Raw genomic sequence first — 19,804 nt, forward strand, 5'->3', positions numbered from 1 at the left:
CTGACCACAGCTACAGATTCCCCCTTTTTTTTTTTTTTAAAGATTTATTTACTTGTGCTTACAGAACTGGGGTACAGACCAGAGGCTCAGGGGCGGTGAGAAGCTTTACCAGAGACAGAGTGGGGAGCAGAACAGGCAGATGGATGAAGTACACTGCTGAGGGGAGCAGCGGGCGGGTCAGGAGAGGTCTGCCACGCCATGTGGTCACCTCCGGAGCAGGCGGGAATCGAACTCATGCGGAGGCGGCTTTAGATTCTCAGTGCTGTGCTTTAACCCGCTGCGCCACCAGGGAGGGCCCAGATTCCCCTTTTGAAAAAAAAATTCCTGAATCACTTTGAGCCTCCCATGAAGAAATGTAGAAGGAAATGGTTATTTTTAAAAAGTAAATGAGACAGTATTTTGCCTTTTTAAAGTATAAAGTTCAAACCTATTTGCTTAGCTTTGACGTCATTATCAGTACCGTCATCTCTCCAGTGTTGTCATCCTCCAGCTAGAGATCTTGCTAACAGTGTCCTTTCTTTGCAGGTTGTTGACCATGGAGGCCGGCTCGGTGGTTCGGGCCGTCTTTGACTTCTGCCCCAGTGTATCAGAAGAACTGCCACTCTTTGTGGGAGATATCATTGAGGTGTTGGCAGTGGTGGATGAATTTTGGCTTTTCGGGAAGAAAGACGATGTGACAGGTAAGAGGCTCACAATGCCTGGTGTACAAAATGGGCTTTCAGTATTAAAAATAAAGGCAAAGGGCCTCCCTGGTGGCACAAGGGGGTCAGTCTTGGCACTGCGAAGCTGCCTACAGCCCCTGCAGCACGAGTTCGATCCCGGCAGGGAGGTGACATGGCGCAGCAGACCTCTCCCTTCTCACGCTTCTCACCCTCTGCTGCCTTCATCAGTGTACTTCAGTCCATCTGCCTGTTCTGCTCCCCACTCTGTCTCTCGTGAATCTGCTCACCAACACCCCCCCACACACACACAACCTCTGACCTAAACCTCAGCTCTTGTATGCATAAATAAATAAAATAAATCTTTAAAAAAATAGTAAATAAAGGTTAAATGGAAAGCCCAGGCCAATCTATTTCAGAATCCCTGTGCTTTCTTTGTGGCCTCTGGCATCCAGGTGAGACTCCTTTGCCACCCACTCTCCTTCTGTTGGTTCCTTAGAAGTTTGGGTGGCTCAGCGCCAGGGCCCCTCCGAGTTTTCCACTCCTGTGCTCCCCTTCCTTCCCCGGCCGCTGTCCCCCATTCGGCGCCATCTCTCCTGGGATACTCCCCACTCCTCAGAGTGCCCTCTTGCTGCCTTGTTTCTCATTACCAGTGTCTGTCTCTGACTAGTGGAACAGAAGTTGTTTTCTTGACCATTTTAACATTTTCTACCTTTTCTTTCATTTGCTTGGAGGGAGCAGCCTGTGGGCCGTTTCCCAGATCCAAGGTTGGCCTGAATTTGCTACAGTTACCTTCGGCTCTCCATGCTACCTGCGCCCACTGCCACCCACCGGGTTTCCTTTCTTCTGTTCTCTTAAATACTTGTTAGCACCAGTTTCGTTCATTTATTAGTTTGAGGTAGAAGTTTTTCACACACTCTTCTGCACTTTTGATCATCCTTGACTTACAGATATTTATGTAAATCTGGATGGGAGTGTGTTTCCAGTTCTTAGGGTCTGTTCATATGTAACCTACATTTGGGAGATAATAGATTACTTCCCAGGAGAAGTGATGTCTCAGCTGAGATAAAATGATGACTAGGAGTTAGCAAGGCAGAGAAGAAAGGCAGGGAGAATTGTTTGATCAAGTGCCTAGAAACGAGCAAGAACTTAGAGGACTTGAGAAAAGTTTGGTATGGCTGAACGAAGCGTGGTTGGGGATGAGAAGATGGTGCTGGCGAGATGGGCAGAAGCTAGTCCTGCAGGACAGAGCATATCAGGGAGTGAGAAACTGCTGTTGTGCTTTACGCACAGTCAGATTTGTATTTTTGGGAGCTCACGACTGCAAAGTAAAGAATAACCGGCAGGGTCAGAACCAAAGGCAGGAGGCAGGACAGGAGGTTGTCGAGTGATCAGGAGAGAGATGTTGATGGCCCGGCCCAAGGCGCAGGGACTGGAGGGCAGTGGGCGGATGCAGGCTATACTTAGGAAGCAGAATCAGTCCAGCTTTCTTATGCTTCCCAGCTAGAGGCCTGTCACTCTAGTTCTACCTGCTACCTGTCTTCATGCTCGAATGCTGTCTTTTTCAGAAAAATTTTTATGGCTCATTCTCTACCTTCTCCAAACATCCATAGCGATGTGTGCAACACTTGCTTCAGAGTTGGATTCTTGTTCATATCGGAGTCAGATCTTGTGTCTGACCTGGAGTTTAAGATCTTTGAGGGCCAAGGTGGCCTCTGTGGCTTTTCCTTCTGCAGCGTGCATTGTGTGGGTGCAACCCAGTACACGCCTGAGCACTGAGTTGTGGGCTCTGGGTGCTGCAAGCGTCGTATTCTGGGCACTGAATGTTTTCTTATTTGAATTCAGCAAGTTCTCAGTTCAAGGATGAATAAGAAAGTTCAGAAAAGAAGTTTTTATCCTGGGCCACAGACAGAACAACAAATCTCAACACTGGAAATGCTCCTTATTATTTTCAGGACAGTTCCCCAGCAGTTTTGTGGAAATTGTGACCATCCCCAGTCTGAAGGAAGGAGAGAGGCTATTCGTCTGCATATGTGACTTTACATCCCACGAGCTCAACTGTCTTCCCCTGCATCGCGGTGAGTGGATCGTCTGCGAGAAAGCTGTTCAAGTCGCCTTATTGACAGCTAGATCTTATTTTGAATTTGTAGAAATTAATTGTTTTAGCTTCTCTGTGTATCAAGCATCTTCAACTAGGCCAGCATTCAGGGCTACTGTCTTGTTTTTCGTGACATTTTATTCTTTTCACAGCATTTTCTCACAAATGCATTCACATTTGATTTTCAACACAGACTGGGAAGAAGTGGGGTGGGTATTATTAAGCAAGTTTTCTAATCATGTAAACAAAATTCAAATGGGAGATGTTTTGGCCTCAGGATGTGAAACCACATTCCTGAGTCTAAGATCTGCCTTTTCCTTCCACTGCCCATGCTGAACATACCTTCCTCCACCCCACCCCACCCAAAAAGAAAGCTCTTAGGACTTTGCTAACAGCATGACTGTTTGTCAATGCATGATATAAAAGCAGGACTTGTGGTGTGGAAATTGAGACAGATGCAAAACAGCCTCATTTACTGCTGTACCACTAGAGAAAAGTAATTAAAATCCTCATCAAAGCCAGTTTAAGGAAGTGATTGAAAATGGATAGTGACAGTCATCTCTCAGTGATGGTCCATGTTTTCTCAGTTCTGGAGATTTAAGACTCCTACAGCAGAAGTCAGCACCTTAATATTGAGTTTGTCTGCACGAGCAGACAGACCTGCGTCATACTAATACTGTACAACTTAGACAGCACGAGGCACTTTGTATCTAGAACAAGAACAAAAAACGGCAGCGTGTATGACAAGAGCATTCTTAAGTTCCACCTGTGGCTTCTAAGGTGACTATAAACCATCTCGACACACTTGACGAAGTCCATGTGCTTCTGCATAAGTGCAGGAAACAGAAACATGCTTCTCCCAACTGAGGTGACCAGTGGAGTATCGTGAGGACTAAGAACAGTCATCACAACGGTAGAACTTGCTGAGTGTGTCTAACAGCTTTGCCCTATATATATCTTTTTTCTCTCTTGGACATGACACTAAAGGGATAGCTTTAATTTCTTAAACCATGTATACATGTGAGAAAGGGAGAGAAACCCCAAATTCCCTGACCCTTAGTCAACAAAAAGAAGGGATATTGAATTTTGACCCTAATCCTCAGTCTATTTTGAGAGTTCCTTGCACTTCACTTTACACTGTGCTTCTCCCTCTGTTCTGTGAGCTTCCTTGCAATGAGTTTTGAGAAGAAAGACAGAAAGAGAAGCTCTTAGAGCAGGGACCCCACCTGTCCCTGGCACAGCCCCCTCCGTGGACGGCTCGAGTCCACATCACCAGAGAAAGGCCTGAGCACAGGGGCCCCTCTGGCCCCATGGAGGGGCTGTGGGGCCTGGACCTGTCCTTCCTACTCCTGCTTCCTGGAGCAAATAGTGGGCTTAAGTATATCCTCGTGGGACTAGGCACTGTGTCCACATTTGAGGAATTTGTGAGTGTGGCTTCTGGAATTATTATTGCTTCATAGTTACTAGTCTCATCTAAGACACTAAAAAGAAATTTTTTTGTTGAACGCCTTCCCGGGAAGACTGGCCTAATGTGTTTTGAACTTGCTTTTGAAGTTCAAACCCATCTCGGGAACCCCAGGACCAACTAGGGGATTATCAGAAAGACCCTGAGATGGGCATACAGGGGTGACTCATGAGTGCCAAGATTGGCTGAAGATCAGCCTGGGCAGTGGACCTATAGATCATGTCTTAGGCCGCTTTAACACATTTTACACCGAATGAGCCTGGGATGTAAGTGGCGCCCAAGGGCCGTGGAGTCAGAGATGAGATGCCTGGAAGGGACCAGAGAGACACGTGCCAGTTATCAGTGGGTTTGCCTTGTTCTCGTCTCGGTTACTCTACTGCCAGTGAACATGCTCACCAGCCAACTTTTTTCTTCTATGCTCTTCACAGCTTTTCTCATCTGGAAGCTCATATCTCTGCAGCTGAGGGAGTTAGCTCTTTTCATAGGTTTTTTCTTTTGTCTTTCTGGGAAGTTTAGCATAAGTCAGAGAAATGATTCTAATTCCTCACACATGATCATCCCACTAACAGGTATTAATTCTCTTATTTGGAGATAAAAATCACTAAGAAATGCAAGTTTTCCTTTGAGCACATACAGATTATAAGACTTGAATGTAGGCTCCCTGATTTTCAAGTCTTTGAGGATTTAATGTCTTTCTACTTAGACTGAAAATTGTTTTCCCCACTAGATCAATCTCTCAGCTCATGAGTAAGGCACTTGGCTTCTATCCCATGTTGTTAATTCTCTTCTCTGGTTTCTGTATGCTTTCTTAGTATCTTCAGTGCAACAGTGTAGCTTTTCCTTTTTGGTGTGAACAACACTTTGTCAACTGACTGTAAGTGTCAGTGTGGGATTTGGAAGCCTTAAGAATGTGTGCAACAATGTTTGATATCTGTTGTTCTTCATCATGCTGCTAAATAATTTTTACTTAATTGTTCACTTACCTTTCAGAAATATCAATGGAATTAATAAGAGAAAAACAGATGTATATTTTTAACTATAAAATTATACACGTGTATATAAAATGCTTACTATGTATATCTATGCATGGGTATGTAAACACACACATATGTTTGTTAAAGCAGTTTAGCTTAGGGGATAAGAATTCTGATAGCCCTAGGCTTAAATTCAGCTCCAACAACTTAGTACTATGACCTTGGGCTAGTTAAATAAGTTCTTTCAGTTCAGTTTCTAGCTACAAATAGAAGATAATTATAGCTACCTTAGTGTGGTTGTTAGGGTTAGATGAGGTTATGCATGTAAAGCACCTCGCACAAGGTTAGCACTCAGCAAATATGACCTGTTTCTGTTAACCTTAACCTAGGATTCCTAGAGTTCATAGGTGTCCTTTGGGGTTGTCGGTCCCCAGTATTACGCAGATTGGTGTCAGCTCAGGCTGGCGGGAGCCTCCCTCTGGCCTCAGAGGCAGCAGAGGCCTCCAGCAGGTGTCGCCCTCTCCCCTCCTCCCAACGGTCAGCCCTCTGGTCTGTTCCTTGTATACAGTTATGTTTAAATTCAGAAACAAGACTCTTTCAGCAGGATCAGGTGGCGAGTGCCACTGACTTTCTTTCAAAATTTTACCTTTATTGTATTGAAATAACTAACAGAATGATAATCTGCCAGGAAATAAAATTGATCCACAGTCACCCAGCTGAAATGAGTTGTGAAAGCAAGCCCTATTATAAAGGTTTCATAGAAAGCTAGAAAAACAAGGGGACTATTGTAATTCCACAATTTTAAGAAAGCCAGTTCATTTTAAATCCAGTAGCAAGGGCGTGAGGCAGGTTTTTAGTCTTCGTCTTCACCAAGAGCTCTATTGTGTCTGTGCCCCAGCCGTGTCCCCAGTGAGTTCCCTTGTGGTCCCGACAGGATGGCCTCAGAGCCAGAGAAAAAGGTGCTTGTAATTCTCAGGCCCCTAAGCTGCAGCCAATGAATTTGAGTCATAAATTAAAGGAATATAGAAATATGGGACCAAAGACCCTATTTTTTCAGGAGCATCTAAGCAAAACAGTATCAAATTGTGCCTATATGAAGTGCAGAATTTTATATTTGAGACTGTGTAGTTTAAATGCCAAAATCAGTGACATAAATACTGATTTCTTTGGTAGGTGCAGACAGGTGAAGATGAAAGCGGGCTTTTAGGGCTTCCCTGGTGGTGCAGGGCTTAAAGTCTCAGTGCTATGAAGCTGTCCGCAGCCACTGCAGCATGAGTGCGATCCCCAGCCAGGGAGCTGACCCGCATGGCACAGCAGACCTCTCCTGTCCTGCCCACTGCTCCCCTCAGCAGTGTATTAGAGTTAATTTGCCTGTTCTGCTCCCCACTCTGCCTCTGATGATCCTCTCACTCCCACACCCCTGTCCTATACCCCAGTTCTTTTATGCATAAATAAATTTTAAAAAATTTTTAAGTGGGCTTTTAAGATTTCTTAGAACAGTATGCTAAGGTTTTAGGTAGAAAGCCTTGCATGGGAGGCAAGGATGGTCCCTGTGTGGAAAAGGGTCTCAGGTGACACTACTTGGGACGCTTGCGGAGATTCTGGCTGGATACGACTGCCAGGTTGCAGTGGTGAAAACATCAGAGTAGCCTTTTGATAGTTTCACCTCTTCAGAGGGCTTCTAGAGCAAACTTAATTTTATATCTATTTCAGGTAATAATAGGATTATTAGAGAAGGTTTTGGCAGTTTAAAGATGCTTTCATATCTCATGCTGCACTTTTAAGCAGGGGATATGATAAAATCGGCACATTTGTCATCTTAATTTGGTAGGTATTTTGGGAAACTAGAAGAGAATTCGCGAAGGGCAAGGTATCCACAGTGAGATGATTGGAGTTGGACTAGAGGGTGGCAGGTAGGGGTAATACATGGAATACATACATAGGGGTGGTGAGTTGACAGCTTAGGGCCAGTTTTGGAGGGAAGAGTCAATGGATTTATCTGGAAGTTGGAGTTGAGTATTCATTGTCATTTGCATGGACATTGACACTTGCTCTACAAAAACCATGGCACCAGACTTGAAACACCAACGAGAGGTGGTGCTTGACAACAAGGAATCCGAAATTCACTTGGTGGAAAGATAAGGGCACATTTATTTAAAAAACAAACAAGAGTATGTAAGCTGATACCCTAAAAGATAATCCAGTTTTCAAATAGACTTGCAGGTCTTCTGGAACCTTTCTGTTTTCCTGAGTGATGAAAAAATGTTTTGTCTTAAGGAGACAACTCTGGGAAGACGCCTGACTACACCAGAAAGATCCGTTTGGTCAGAAACTTGGAATTTTCAGCCTCTCCCCCATTCTAATGAGAAGGAGGAGGGCTGAAAGTGAAGCTACTGATGAATCATGCTGTGTGAAGCCCCCCAAAAAATCACAGTAGGGCATGCAGAGAATTTCTGGGGTGTGATCAGGTGGAGTGTTGGCGAGTAGTACTCAGGACAGGGCACAGATGCACGATGATTTATTTCTAAGAAGAAATAACTAGTTTTAGAAACAAAAACATAGTGAGAAGAGTGATTTGGATCACACTTTTTACAAATCTCATTAACAGGGTTTAACAGAGCCTCATATTTGCGTCTGCATTTAGTTTGCTGCAATGTTGTTTTTTTGACAGAAGCATAGGAGAGACTATGATCATTTTGACCTTACAGACCTTCTGAAAGGATCTTGGGGATCACCACTCATCCTCCCCCACGCCCCCAGGATTCCATGACCATACTTGGACAGCCACTGATTTACAGGGAGGTTCATGATATTGGCACTAAGTTGTCAAAAGTGTACATCCTGTACATCTCTAAATGTGTATCTCCTTGAACTTGATGGATGTTACAAGTGTGGGGGTGTGCTGTCGTGGTAGGAGCTGGGGTGATGACTGAGCCCGCTTTCTTTGCTTCCCTCTCCTAGGTGACCTGGTGATCCTTGATGGCTCGCCCTCCTCGGGCTGGCTGCAGGGCCGCAGCTGCTGGGGCGCGCGGGGCTTCTTCCCGGCCTCGTGTGTGAACGAGCTCCGCCTCTCCTCCCAGAGCCGGCGGTGGCACTCGCAGAGCGCCCAGCTCCACATTCCTGACTACTCCATGGGACAGGCGCGGGCGCTCATGGGGCTCTCCGCTCAGCTGGATGAGGAGCTGGACTTCAGAGAAGGGGACGTGATCACCATTACCGGAGTTCCTGAACCAGGCTGGTTCGAAGGGGAGCTGGAGGGCCGAAGAGGCATCTTTCCGGAAGGTTTTGTTGAGCTCTTGGGGCCCCTGAGGACTGTGGATGAGTTGGTAAGTTCTGGAAACCGAGAGGACTGCCTTGTCAACGGTGCGTTAGATCCCCCTGCAGAAGAGGAGAGAGGACTGGAGGAGAGTGATGAGGAAGGGGGCAGCTACGGGGTTGCCCTCTACCGCTTCCAGGCCCTGGAGCCAAATGAGCTGGACTTTGAAGTGGGCGAGAAGATCCGGATCCTGGGGACCCTGGAAGATGGCTGGCTGGAAGGGTCGCTGAGGGGCAGGACGGGCATTTTTCCTTACCGGTTTGTAAAGCTGTGTCCTAAAACAAGGGTGGAGGAGCCCGCAGATCTGCCGCAGGAGAGTATCACTGAAATGTCTTTGGGTTATTCAGAGAACACCTTAGTAGTGGAGGAAAAGAGACTTGAATCTCATGAGCATACAACAGAGATGTCCAGCTGTGTTATTTCTGAAACATTCACTTCTTCCCCCGAGCATCCAACTTCTGAATACGAAGTAAACAAAAGCTCTCATCAGGATGGGGGCACCTCAGGAGGGCCCCCCAGAAGCCCAGGTGTGGGGCAGGAACAGCCTCATCCCAGAGTCTCTTCCATGACGGTTGCCTCAGAGGCAGTCAATGGCGTCTCCTCCCAACCTCAGATGCCTGTGCAGCCCAATCTGCAGAAGCCCCAGTATCACACTACGGCAGGAGGGAGCCTCCCTCGCCCAGAGCAGCAGTCTGACCCCGCCCCCCCGGAGGCACAGACGAGAGACTACTTTAGCCTCCCGCCTGGAGGAATACCCCCCCCACCGAACACGCTGCAGAAGCCTGTACCGCCTCTGCACCGCGGCTCCTTCTGCTCGCCCTGTAGGGTAGCCAGGCCCAGCCACTCGAGTCCTCTGTCCCCGAGGGCGGCCGGGTGTGCTAACACGTGCCACACACCCCAGGAAAATGCTTCCAGCTTTTACTCGGCATCAGAGAAATTAAAGATGAAGCTGGGTCCACAAGACAGGGTGCCCATGAGGGAAGCACCCACACTTTCCCAGGGAGACGGCCTCACCACTGACCTGGATTCTAAGTTGACCCAGCAGCTGCTAGAGTTTGAGAAGAGTGCGTCAGCGCCCGGCACAGAACCCGACGCAGCTTCGTGCCACTTTTCAGTCATGGACTTTAACTCCACCAGGGATATTGACCGAGGTTGCTCCAAGCTGGTTACCCAGCAAGAGCTGCCAGGGAGGAGAAAGACTCTGAGGCCGCCGCCTCCCCGGCCCAGCATGCCAGCATCCACTTCTCCTCACCTGCAGGTCCACCAGAACCTGAAACCTGGGCTGCCCTTGGCAGTGCGCCCCTCTCGCCCAGCGCCCCTGCCTCCCTCAGCACAGCACAGGACGAATGCTGTGCCCCCCAGGCTCCTGGCCGCTAACCATCCTAGTTGTTCAGAGAACATGGATAAGAGTTTGGAGCCAACGCCCCGGTCCCCCTTAGTATTGGTGAGGATTCAGGAAATGGAACGGGACTTGGGTATGTATAGCAGTGCTCAGGAAGAGCTGAACTTAATGCTCAAGAAGCAAGAAGACTCATTAAGGACAGAAACCCTCGGGAATCTTGAGTTCTATGAGAGTAACATTGAAAGTTTCAATATGGAGCTCCAGCACCTTCGAGGTAAGTGCTGAGGAGATAATATGTATCTGTTTCTTGATGCCTACAGGTTCAGGGATAGGTTACTGACTTTGATTGACAATGAAAGAAGGATTTGCTTTTTTCGTGCCCAATTTTCCTACTCTGAGAAGTAGCCTGCCCTGATGAGGTTGACTTCTGCCACTGTCGCCTTCTGCCTTCATTTGCTGTCAAATGAAGAAGCTCAGACCTCATTGGCACTTATGGCTCCAGTTCTGCTGTGGCATCTGTAACAGACATGCAGATGGGAAGGGCCTAAATAGAACGTTCTTTAACCAGCTGCTTTCAGGACTGAAGACTTCCAGGCTGAGACTCAGGGTAAAACAGCTTCTATTTCGTGATCCAGGGATGGGTTTCAGGAGTGACAATAACAAATAATATTTATTAGTTTGTTGGTAAGCATTTGTTACTAGCAGTATTTCTGCAAAGAGTCTTCACAGTCTTCCTAAAGGTACCTGAATAACTTTTTAGGTGAGACAACTAAGGTTTCAAATCAAGCAACTTGTCAAAAAAGCTGGGATTTGAGCTCATGTTTTTTTTTTTTTGTTTGTTTGGTTTTTATTTTATAAGTTTATTTTTACATCTTAATTGTAATCCCTGCGGGTTTCCCATCACCAAGTCACCCGTGTGCCATCACCACAGTCCCGTGCACTTCTCTCCCACCCCCCGTTTTTGATCCCATTCCCCACTCCACCCCTATAAAATGTCTCTGGTATATGATGAGCCCATGTTTTTTAACCATCACAAAATTCAAATTTTATCCCCTCCTTGGAGATGACCAGTCTCTGGAGATTTCTTTCCTATGCTCTAGACTCATAGGAAGAGAATTTGTAAAATAGGAAGAGGAAGCAAGCGAGGCAGCAGCAGCTACGGCGGACCCAGGAGAACGTGGCTGCTTGTTATCGTTGGTGTTTGTGACCGAGAACTCTGAACCTAATATGTCATTGGGAAAGTAACTACTAAAAAGAAATCTGTGGATCTGGGAACTGCAGGGTATTGGTAAGGAATGGAAGCAGGAGAACTGTGGCCCAGAGACACCAGATCAAGATGGCAGACCAGGCACACATACCTACCTTGCCTTCTCCTTTCGATTCCTAACAGCAAAGAAAAAAAATGTAATAAAAAATTCCAACAAGAAATAGCATTAACAGAAGGACAGAAATTAGTTTTCTGAAACTGGGAAAGTGGATGGTTTTATAGAAAGAAAGGAAACCTCTCTCTAAAATACACCCAGGAAAGGTCTGCGGAGCCAGTGGGCTCAGTGCTGAGGGGCTGAGACTCCAGGTGTAGCGGGAGAGGGTCCTGGAGCAAGGTCAGCCGCCTGGATCAGGGAGCTGCTGGCCCCTGGCTCACCCATGCTTGGCGGCGGCATTACTTACTCTGAGGGTAGAGCCCAAGGGGAGTGCTTAGACATCCTCGAAGAGGTGTCCATTTACTACAAGTACGACAAGTACCTGAACGTGTGGAAGAGTGTCAGGTGCCTTGATGACTGAGAAGGAATTTGAGGGAACCTTGCCCCAGTGTTTTACATCCCTAAAGGCGCAGCCCGTCCGGGATGCTCCATCACCTTCTGTCGCTGAAGTTTCTAGTTCTATTTGTAAATACTTCTTGCATTAGATATACAGGTGGCAGAACAAGAGTCTCCCAAATCCACATAGCAGGCATTTCTCAGTGAGTCTTTTCTGAATGTATAGCGCTCCACAGAAAGGCCCTGTCTCTGTGCTTACGAACACTGTGTATTGTTTTCTCCCATCCAAGTACTAACCAGGCCCGACCCTGCTTAGCTTCCGAGATCAGACGAGATCGGGCGCGTTCAGGGTGGTATGGCCGTAGACACTGTGTATTGTTTTCAAGTGGGTGTGTGGCTAGTCGAACTGGTACTAAGTGATGAAATTGCTCTTTTTCTTCAACTTATCCATTTCTGGACTAATTTAATAATGAGCCAGTGTTTTTATTCTTTTAGCCTCTTTGATAAAGATTTAACAGTACAACATGGAATCGTGTCAGAATAGCCAGTCGAGACTTATTTTGCTTCTAAAATTTGATGGTTTTTAATAGAGTCATCACTTATTAACATTTAAGTAAAGTGCACTGTGCAAATAAACTTAATAAATATTTGTTTCTTTTCCAAGAATTACTATTCACAGCACCTAGGCCACGGATACACACCCTTATAAACACACTTCCAGCATAGCAACAGCGCTCAGCAAAACTAACTGCTGAGATCCTGATTACTTTCTCCTGTGCACTTGTCCTGGCCAACCTGAGTCTTTTACTTTGCGTCATTATTTTCTGCTCTTGCTTTCAGCTTGCCTTCAGTGGAATCTGTCAAGCCTACATTTACAGTTAAGCTTACTGTTAAGCTTTATTCTCGCAGGGAATTGGAGTATTTCTCTCGTTTTTTTATTTTTCTCGTAATTTTCCTTAGGGCCCTCCCTTGTGGCGCAGTGGGTTGAAGTGCAGCACTGCAAGCTAGCAGCAGCTGCTTCAGTGCCGGTTTGATCCCTGGCCCCAGAGGTGACCCACATGGGGCAGCAGACCTTTCCCGACCCACCTGATGCTGCTCTCAGCAGTGTACTTCGTCCATCTGCCTACTGTTCTGCTCCCAACTGTGTCTCTGGTGAATTGTCTCACCCTCCGCACCTCAGACCTGTACCCCAGTTCTGTGTGCATAAATAAATCTTTAAAAAAAAAAAATTGAGAAACACAGTTCCCAAGAAATACAGAAAAGCAATTCCCATATGGAAACACCATTCTCAGCCCAGGTCCAGCTCAAAGCTTATCCCATTTCAAGGCTTAAAGTTCCTTGGACGATTGCACTTTAGCCCACTATAATTCCAGTTGTAATTTGCAAAAGGACTGGCCCGATTCCAGTTCACCACCAGGAGTCCTTTGGAAGCTTAGCTTATAGGAAAGGTTCTCCCCTGGCAGGAGCTTTGTGTTGTGGGCCCCATCTCCCCAGAGCAGTGTTGCAATAGAAGTTCATTTTCCTGATCTAGCAAACTCACTGGCTCGGTGCAGTTTCTGTGTCATTCAGTGCTCTGGATTCCAGCTTTCCCTTTGGTTGTGGCCTATACTTTACCATCTTGTCAGTATATGGTAGTTTTAAAAAAATGTCTCTTGCATTTTTCTAATGTTTTAAGCTCGCCCCACTCCATTCATTCAAATAACCTAAACTTCTCATTTCGCAAATAGGAAAAACCCAGTGTTAGCACTCTTACCTAGGCCAGTGCTTATCTCTGAGTGTATTTCTGTTGTGGACTCAGGCAGGGTGTGTCGCTTTGCCAGCTTCAGCAAGTGCTGGCTGAGTTGTACCCGTGCCAGGTGCTGTGGTCTGGCAGGTTATGCAGTGTAAACACAGATGTGCTGTCTGTCCTCAAGGAGCACCTTGTCAAGTGAGTAGTTTCTAATTCCTAAGTTAAGGTCCATGTCTAAAGCCCAGTACTCTAACTGTTGTAGACAGTTGACTCCAAAGTCGTAGGAGCATTTGGGGTTAGTCTATAGACTCCTACTTCCCCAAACATGTGACTTCTAGAAGCCCTGACTAGGTCTAGAGAATTTCCTTTCAGCATATGATCATCCCTTTCTCTCTCTAAGAAAGGTTCACATGTGTGAATTTGACAGGTAGTTTCATGGGTGTGCACTCACTTCCTCACTCGGTAAATATTTTGGGATCATATACTATGAGCTAGGCACTGAGTTATTCACTGATTAATAAAAAGGACACAGTCATAGTATCATTCATGTTTGTGTATTTTTGATGCACTTGGGGTCAGACTCACTCTTTCTGTTTCTCAACACTGGCTACCTTGCGGCCTTTGGTCATGGCCCTGGATAATGTTGCAGTGTGAGCCAGGGCCCCACTGTTCTAAATCAGAGCTGTGGGTGGTGAACTGGAGGATGAGTCAGTCCTTTTCTGCATCAGGAACCTTGCACCTAAATGATCTTCCTTTAAAGGAATGCCTAGAGGATGGTGGACTGGAGACTCTCAGGGTAACTTTTAATTGCAAATGGCCATTGCAAATCAAATCAGCAAGATATTGGGTGAGATCAACAGCTCACTAAAGAGATGCATTAGATTAACAAGCTGGAGAATTACTGATGCGGTACAATGTCATCTTTTTACTATAGTGATGGATAATATTATAGGCAAGATTTTAAAATGTGAATGTAAAACTTTTCTTAATATAAACCTATTTTAAACCAAACCTTAGGTATAACAATACTTTCTCAAACTAGTAAAACCTAAGAGTTTAAATAGCCAAATTATATTGTAGTCTTTAAGATGGTCAAAGAAATAATAATCTTTCTATCTGGTTTCAGTACATAAATAAAAGCAAGTATCCTCCACTTTAGCCAGGGTGTTGGCTCAGTAAAAATTAGATTGATTACTTCTACAACAGCAACCATAATCAGAACTCATTAATAATCTATGTTATCTCAGGCAGAGACTAGTTTTCCTACGAGGATGACGTTGCTCTGTGTCGAGACAGAGGACAGTTAGCTTCGCTGTAACTGCTGTGAATCACTACCCGCGTGGTTTGTAGACTGGCTTTGCCAGACTGGCTTTGCCAACTTTTTCTGTTCCTCAGCTCCACACAGAGGGGTGGAGACACTGGACTAGACCCAGGGACTTCACGTATCGGTTTCAGATTTCACGGAGGCTTAGCAGTGCCCGTGGAGGGCCTGTCCCTGTGGTGCTGTGGTGCCTGTCCCTGAGCCCTGTCTGGGTGCTGCTTCCTGTACCTGTTACTTCACAGGTGAGCACGCTACCGTTCGTCCACGAGGAGAACAATGCTGGGACCGTCACTTACTCAACACACATAACTGAGCCCCTACTGTCGTCGTCGTCGGTGTTCTGGGGTCAGAGCAGCTCTGCCTTCACCACAAGAGACGAACAACAAGCTACAGAAAATGTGGATATGTTATGGGAAAGAGAATCCGTGGAATCAGGGACGATGTCTCTGAAAGGAAAATTGGTGGAAGGTCTGAATGACCGAGGGGAGCCAGCCACGCCATTTTGGGGGTGGGAGGCATTGTTCCAGGCAGGTTTGGGCCCAGGGTCCATGGGCAAGGGTGCCCCTGGGGCTTGACAGTGGCCAGGAGTAGCTAGAGCCAGTGCCTGGGCTGGGCCTCGTGGCTCACCCTGCAGCACGAGACAAGCAGCCTGGAGGCTGGAGCAGGGAGGCGCCACCCGGGGTCACTCTGGCAGCCGTCCTGGGAGGAGTCTGGAGAGTCATGGGGCAGGCGGGCCAGTCCATAGGCGACCCAGGGATCAAGACGAGATGAGGGCGGCTTGGACCAGGAAGTGGGTAGAGGTGATGAGAAGTATTCAGTTCTAGGTATATTTTGAATTAGAACCAGGAGGAAGGGCCAGTGGGTTGGATGTGAGGCATAAGTGCACAGGAAGAGTCAAGGGTGACCTTGAGCTTGATTACCTGGAAGGACTGGCGTTGCCAGTAATTTCTCAGTTAATGGTGAAGACTGCAGGTGATGCTGGTTGTGGAGGAGGTGGGATGTGGCAGAGGTCAGGGGGTCAAGAGCTTAGTTACGGTATGTTGGGTTGCCCCTAAGGTTTCTGAGTAAAAGCATTCACTAGGCGGTTTGATACACTAGCCCCGAGTGCAGGGGACAGGATGGTGCTGGAGACCTGAATTTGGGACAGATAAATTTTGACAGCACATGGAGATTCTATCAAGTCATGACATAATATAAAGTTAAATAAAGTGAGATTTCTTTGAAAGGGAAAAAAGGGGCCCTCCCTGGTGGTGCGTCAGGGTAAAGCACATCACGATGAAGCTATCACAGCCACGGCAGCACGAGTTCGATCCCCAGCCAGGGAGGTGACTCACATGGTGCGGCAGATCTCCCTGTCCCGCCCACTGCTCCCCACTCTTTCTCTGGTGAATCTGCTCACTGCCCTCCCCGCCCACACACACACCTCTGGCCTGTACCCCAGTCTGTATGTATAAATAAATGAATGTTTAAAAAAAGAAGGGAAAAGTACAGCTGGAGACAAAGAGGAGGCCTGGAAGCTGAGCCTTACCACAGCTGCCTGAGAGAGGAAATGAAGGAGCAGGGCAGTGACGGGAATCATAATTCCTAAACATTCATTGCTTGTCAGTGTGCTAGGTGCTCTGTCTAATCTCCAAAGTTGATCATAACTGGCGGGTGAGAAAACTGCCCTGAAGTCTGACCAAAGTCCCAGTTCCCGTGGTAGGTAGGCTGCCATTGCAGCTCAGGCCTGCTGTGGCACACACAGCATGTTGTATTTTCCAGTGTGTCTTACTGCAACATTAGTGCCTTTCAACTGAAGGAGGCTGTTTCATTTCTAAGCGTGGGGGTGGGGGCGGTGGGAGCAACACGGAGAAATCAGCCGGGTCTACATGTGCTTGAGGAGGCTGGTTCCCAACCGACTCTTGCCACCTCGATGCCAGATAGCCTGTGCCATTCACGGTATTTCTCAGTACTCTCATCTGTTGAAAACTGTTTGCTAGCTGGCATACATTCATGGATCTAAGAGTACGTATGTAATTCAGATCATATATTCTGAAAATTCCTCAATGATACACCTTATTATTTTTTTTTTTTAGAGATTTATTTATTTGTGCATACAGAACTTGGGAACAGGCCAGAGGTGCAGGAGCCGTGAGAGGATTCACCAGAGGCAGAGTGGGGAGCAGAGCAGGCAGGTAGACGAAGTACACTGGTGAGGGGAGCAGCGGGCGAGACAGGGGAGGTCTGCGGAGCCGTGTGGGTCACCTCCTGGGCTGGGGACTGAACTCAGGCTGAAGCCGCTGGCAAGCTTCGCAGTGCCATGCTTTAACCCGTTGTACCACCAGGGAGAGCTCCTCAATGATAAGCTTTATTACAAAGTTGCTCAAGTTTAACAAAACTTTTGCTGCTTCGTGCTGTAACATCCTCAGGCTGCTCTACGTTCAAACCCTCACCTAACTGGTGTTGAGACCTTTTAAGGTCATCATAAGCTTTAAACTCTAAGCATCAGGAATGCTTTTCATAGGCCCATTCCACTTAGAACTCTAAACACCAGAGTTTTCCCCAGGTACCTCTCACTTCCCAGTACTCCAGCTTTGTTTACTCCACGGTGTTTAGACTTAGTTTCTTCCAGGCCAGCATCTGTTTTTTGTTAGTGCTAGGCTCCTCCTGTATCAGGGAACTCACCTTTACATCATAGGCGGCTGCCCCCCCCCCCACTTCCACACCCCTGGGGGCTGTGGCCCTGTTAATTCACATACGTGAGGGAGGGGGGTCTTGACCACCACTCCTTACTAGCCTCTGACCGTGAGGGAACTGCCTCAGCAATGGCATGCCTTGTCTGGTCAGTGCGCCTTCCATTCCTGCTCTGTGCTAGATAGTGTGGAAGCCCAGCGTGTAAGCATGTGGAGGATAAGGGAGATGAACTAGCAGAGGTGATGAGGCAGCCAGTCAAGTGAAGTTTCCAGCAAAAAGGGAATTTGGCAAAGAACTACTGGAACAGCAAGATCAGTGTTGGAAACTGCATTTGGATTTGGTGACCTTGCCAAGTACAATTTCAGCAAAGCGATGACGAGCTTTAGCGGAGTGGATTGAGTGATGTGAGAGGTGAAGGAGTAGAAGTATTGAGTGTTGAGCTTGCTCAAGTCTTTCAAAGGCTTTTGCATAAAGGAAAGCAGTCACCTGTTAGGGGCACAGGTGTCCTGCATTGAGGGGCCAAAGAAGTTTGTAAGATGGGCCCCTTGCCACACGTCTGAGGGCTCACAGGACCGAGCCATTGGGGTAGGCACAGTGACAAGGCAGAATGGGGAGCCTGAATGCTGGTCTTTGAGGGTTCAGCAAAGAGTGAGATCCAGTGAGGATCCAGTGAACCAAGATTGGCCTGTTAGCAGAGCGTATGGGTGCGGGGAGGGTGGGATGGTAGATTTGCTAGTAAAGGATAAAGAAACGGTGTTAGTGGACTTAAGGAACTTCCCTGCGCACATACAGCTGTCAGAGCAGGGTCAGGGTTCAAGGCCGGGACTAGCAAAGTCTGCTCTTCACTCCTGAGCTGCGCTGCCCTTTGCCTGACTTCTGGCGGGTGTCCGGCAGGTTCAGTCAGCATGCAGGTGCCCCACGCACAGAGCTGGTGGAGGAGTCGAAGGCGTTAGACATGTTCCTTGCCCTCCAGGGTTTCTCAGTCTAGTAAAAGGAGGTGGGCTGGGAGAAAGCAACATAGGTGAGAGGAGAGAGATCTGTGTGATGCTCGTCAAATCTGCCAGCGCTATCAGGGCCAGAGTGAGGAAGTTGATCATCAGACTAGCGGAACAGCAGGAGCAGTTAGAGACATTAACAAAAGTTTAGGGAATTACATGTTCTTGCTAGTTTTTGTTGTTGTTTTTTTTAATTCTCTTCTCCCATGTTTTCCTTTAATTCCTCACCTACCTTCTACTTTTCTTCTTCCAAATCCTTGGTACAAAGATATATCACGTAAAAAATAACAATCCATTCAGAGCTGTTGATTAGCTCTGGGCCACAGAAATATCAAGGTAAGGCTGAGGCTACATCTTTACTGCCGCAGAGGCAGCAGGACTTGGGGGGGCGGGTTGGGTTTGGGGGGGAGGGGAGCAGGGACCCTATGGAGGCCATAAGCAGTTGTTCACTCCACTTACCCAAAGCTCACGTCTTTTAGCTTTCACGTAGCCTCTTCTACAGAATCATTTTGTAACTAATAACCTTCTTACCTGTAATTTATCCTTTCTTTTGTCTCTTCCCTTGCTTGATTTACTAGGTGTGTTTCTTATCGTGCTAGTTTTATCAATACTAGGTTGCTAAAGGGAACTTTGTTTTCCACAACCAGGAGAGAGAAATATTTAGTTAGAAATAAGTAAGATCATAGAATTTTAGATTTAAAGTAGCAGAGAAACTTCCTCATATCACACATAAGAAAACACATGGCCTGCAAGGCTAAGCATAGCCACAGGCTGAACTTCTAGAAGCTGGATGTGCTCCTCCTCCCCTCTGTGCTTCCCCTCCCCTCTGTGTCCTCTACCCCGTCCCTCTGGATAACTCGGCCAAAGCTGTACTCCTGAATCGTGAGCCAGCCTGCTGATGTGGATTCAGGCTGCAGGTGTTAGCGGCTCCGACCATCAGTGGGCACTGGGCTCTGCCCTGTGCCTGCCTGTCTGCTCTTGCTTGTGGCTCTGCAGGAAGTAGGCCAGAAGTGGGGGTGGAGGGGCGCCCCTGAGGTGGGCTCCCTCTCGGCAGGCAGTGATTGTCTACTTGTTTGTTTAGTTTGAGGAGGGTGAAGATTTTGCTGTGTTTCTGAGACACTCCTAGTCTAGTGCTGTGATTCAAATCAGGGGCATTGCTGAGGCCGGCTGCCTCTTTTTATAGATGGGTAAGTTGACTCCCAGAGAGAATAAAGGGTTTGCCCAAGAGCAAACATCTAATGATGGACAAAGTGTAAAACTGTTCTCCTGGGGTTCTTTGTATTATATCACAAATAGGAACTCAATCAAGGCCCAAGAATATTTCCTGGAAGTGTGATCAGAACCAGATGGCTAAGTCAGCTTAGCCTGTCTCCTGGCATGCGACTAACTCGCCTACTCAGGGACTTTCAACACCACTTCATTGTCCATCCGCTTCAATCCATCCAAGAAATGGCATTCAAGTCCCCTGAGACCTA

At 47.1% G+C, this 19,804-nt stretch overlaps 1 protein-coding gene across 1 annotated transcript in view; it reads left to right on the forward strand.

Annotated features, from left to right (window-relative positions):
* Positions 1–535: 535 nt before the first annotated feature.
* Positions 536–19,804, forward strand: part of DNMBP (dynamin binding protein) — a 50,040-nt gene continuing 30,771 nt past the window's right edge. The window contains exons 1-3 of the mRNA XM_004680543.2: positions 536–680; positions 2,615–2,737; positions 8,158–10,128. Coding sequence (XP_004680600.1) covers positions 536–680; positions 2,615–2,737; positions 8,158–10,128 — 2,239 coding nt within the window. The remainder of the gene's footprint in view (positions 681–2,614; positions 2,738–8,157; positions 10,129–19,804) is intronic.

This window comes from Condylura cristata, unplaced genomic scaffold (genome assembly GCF_000260355.1).
Source record: "Condylura cristata isolate star-nosed mole 26May11 unplaced genomic scaffold, ConCri1.0 scaffold00011, whole genome shotgun sequence".
Classification (NCBI taxonomy): Eukaryota; Metazoa; Chordata; class Mammalia; order Eulipotyphla; family Talpidae; genus Condylura; species Condylura cristata.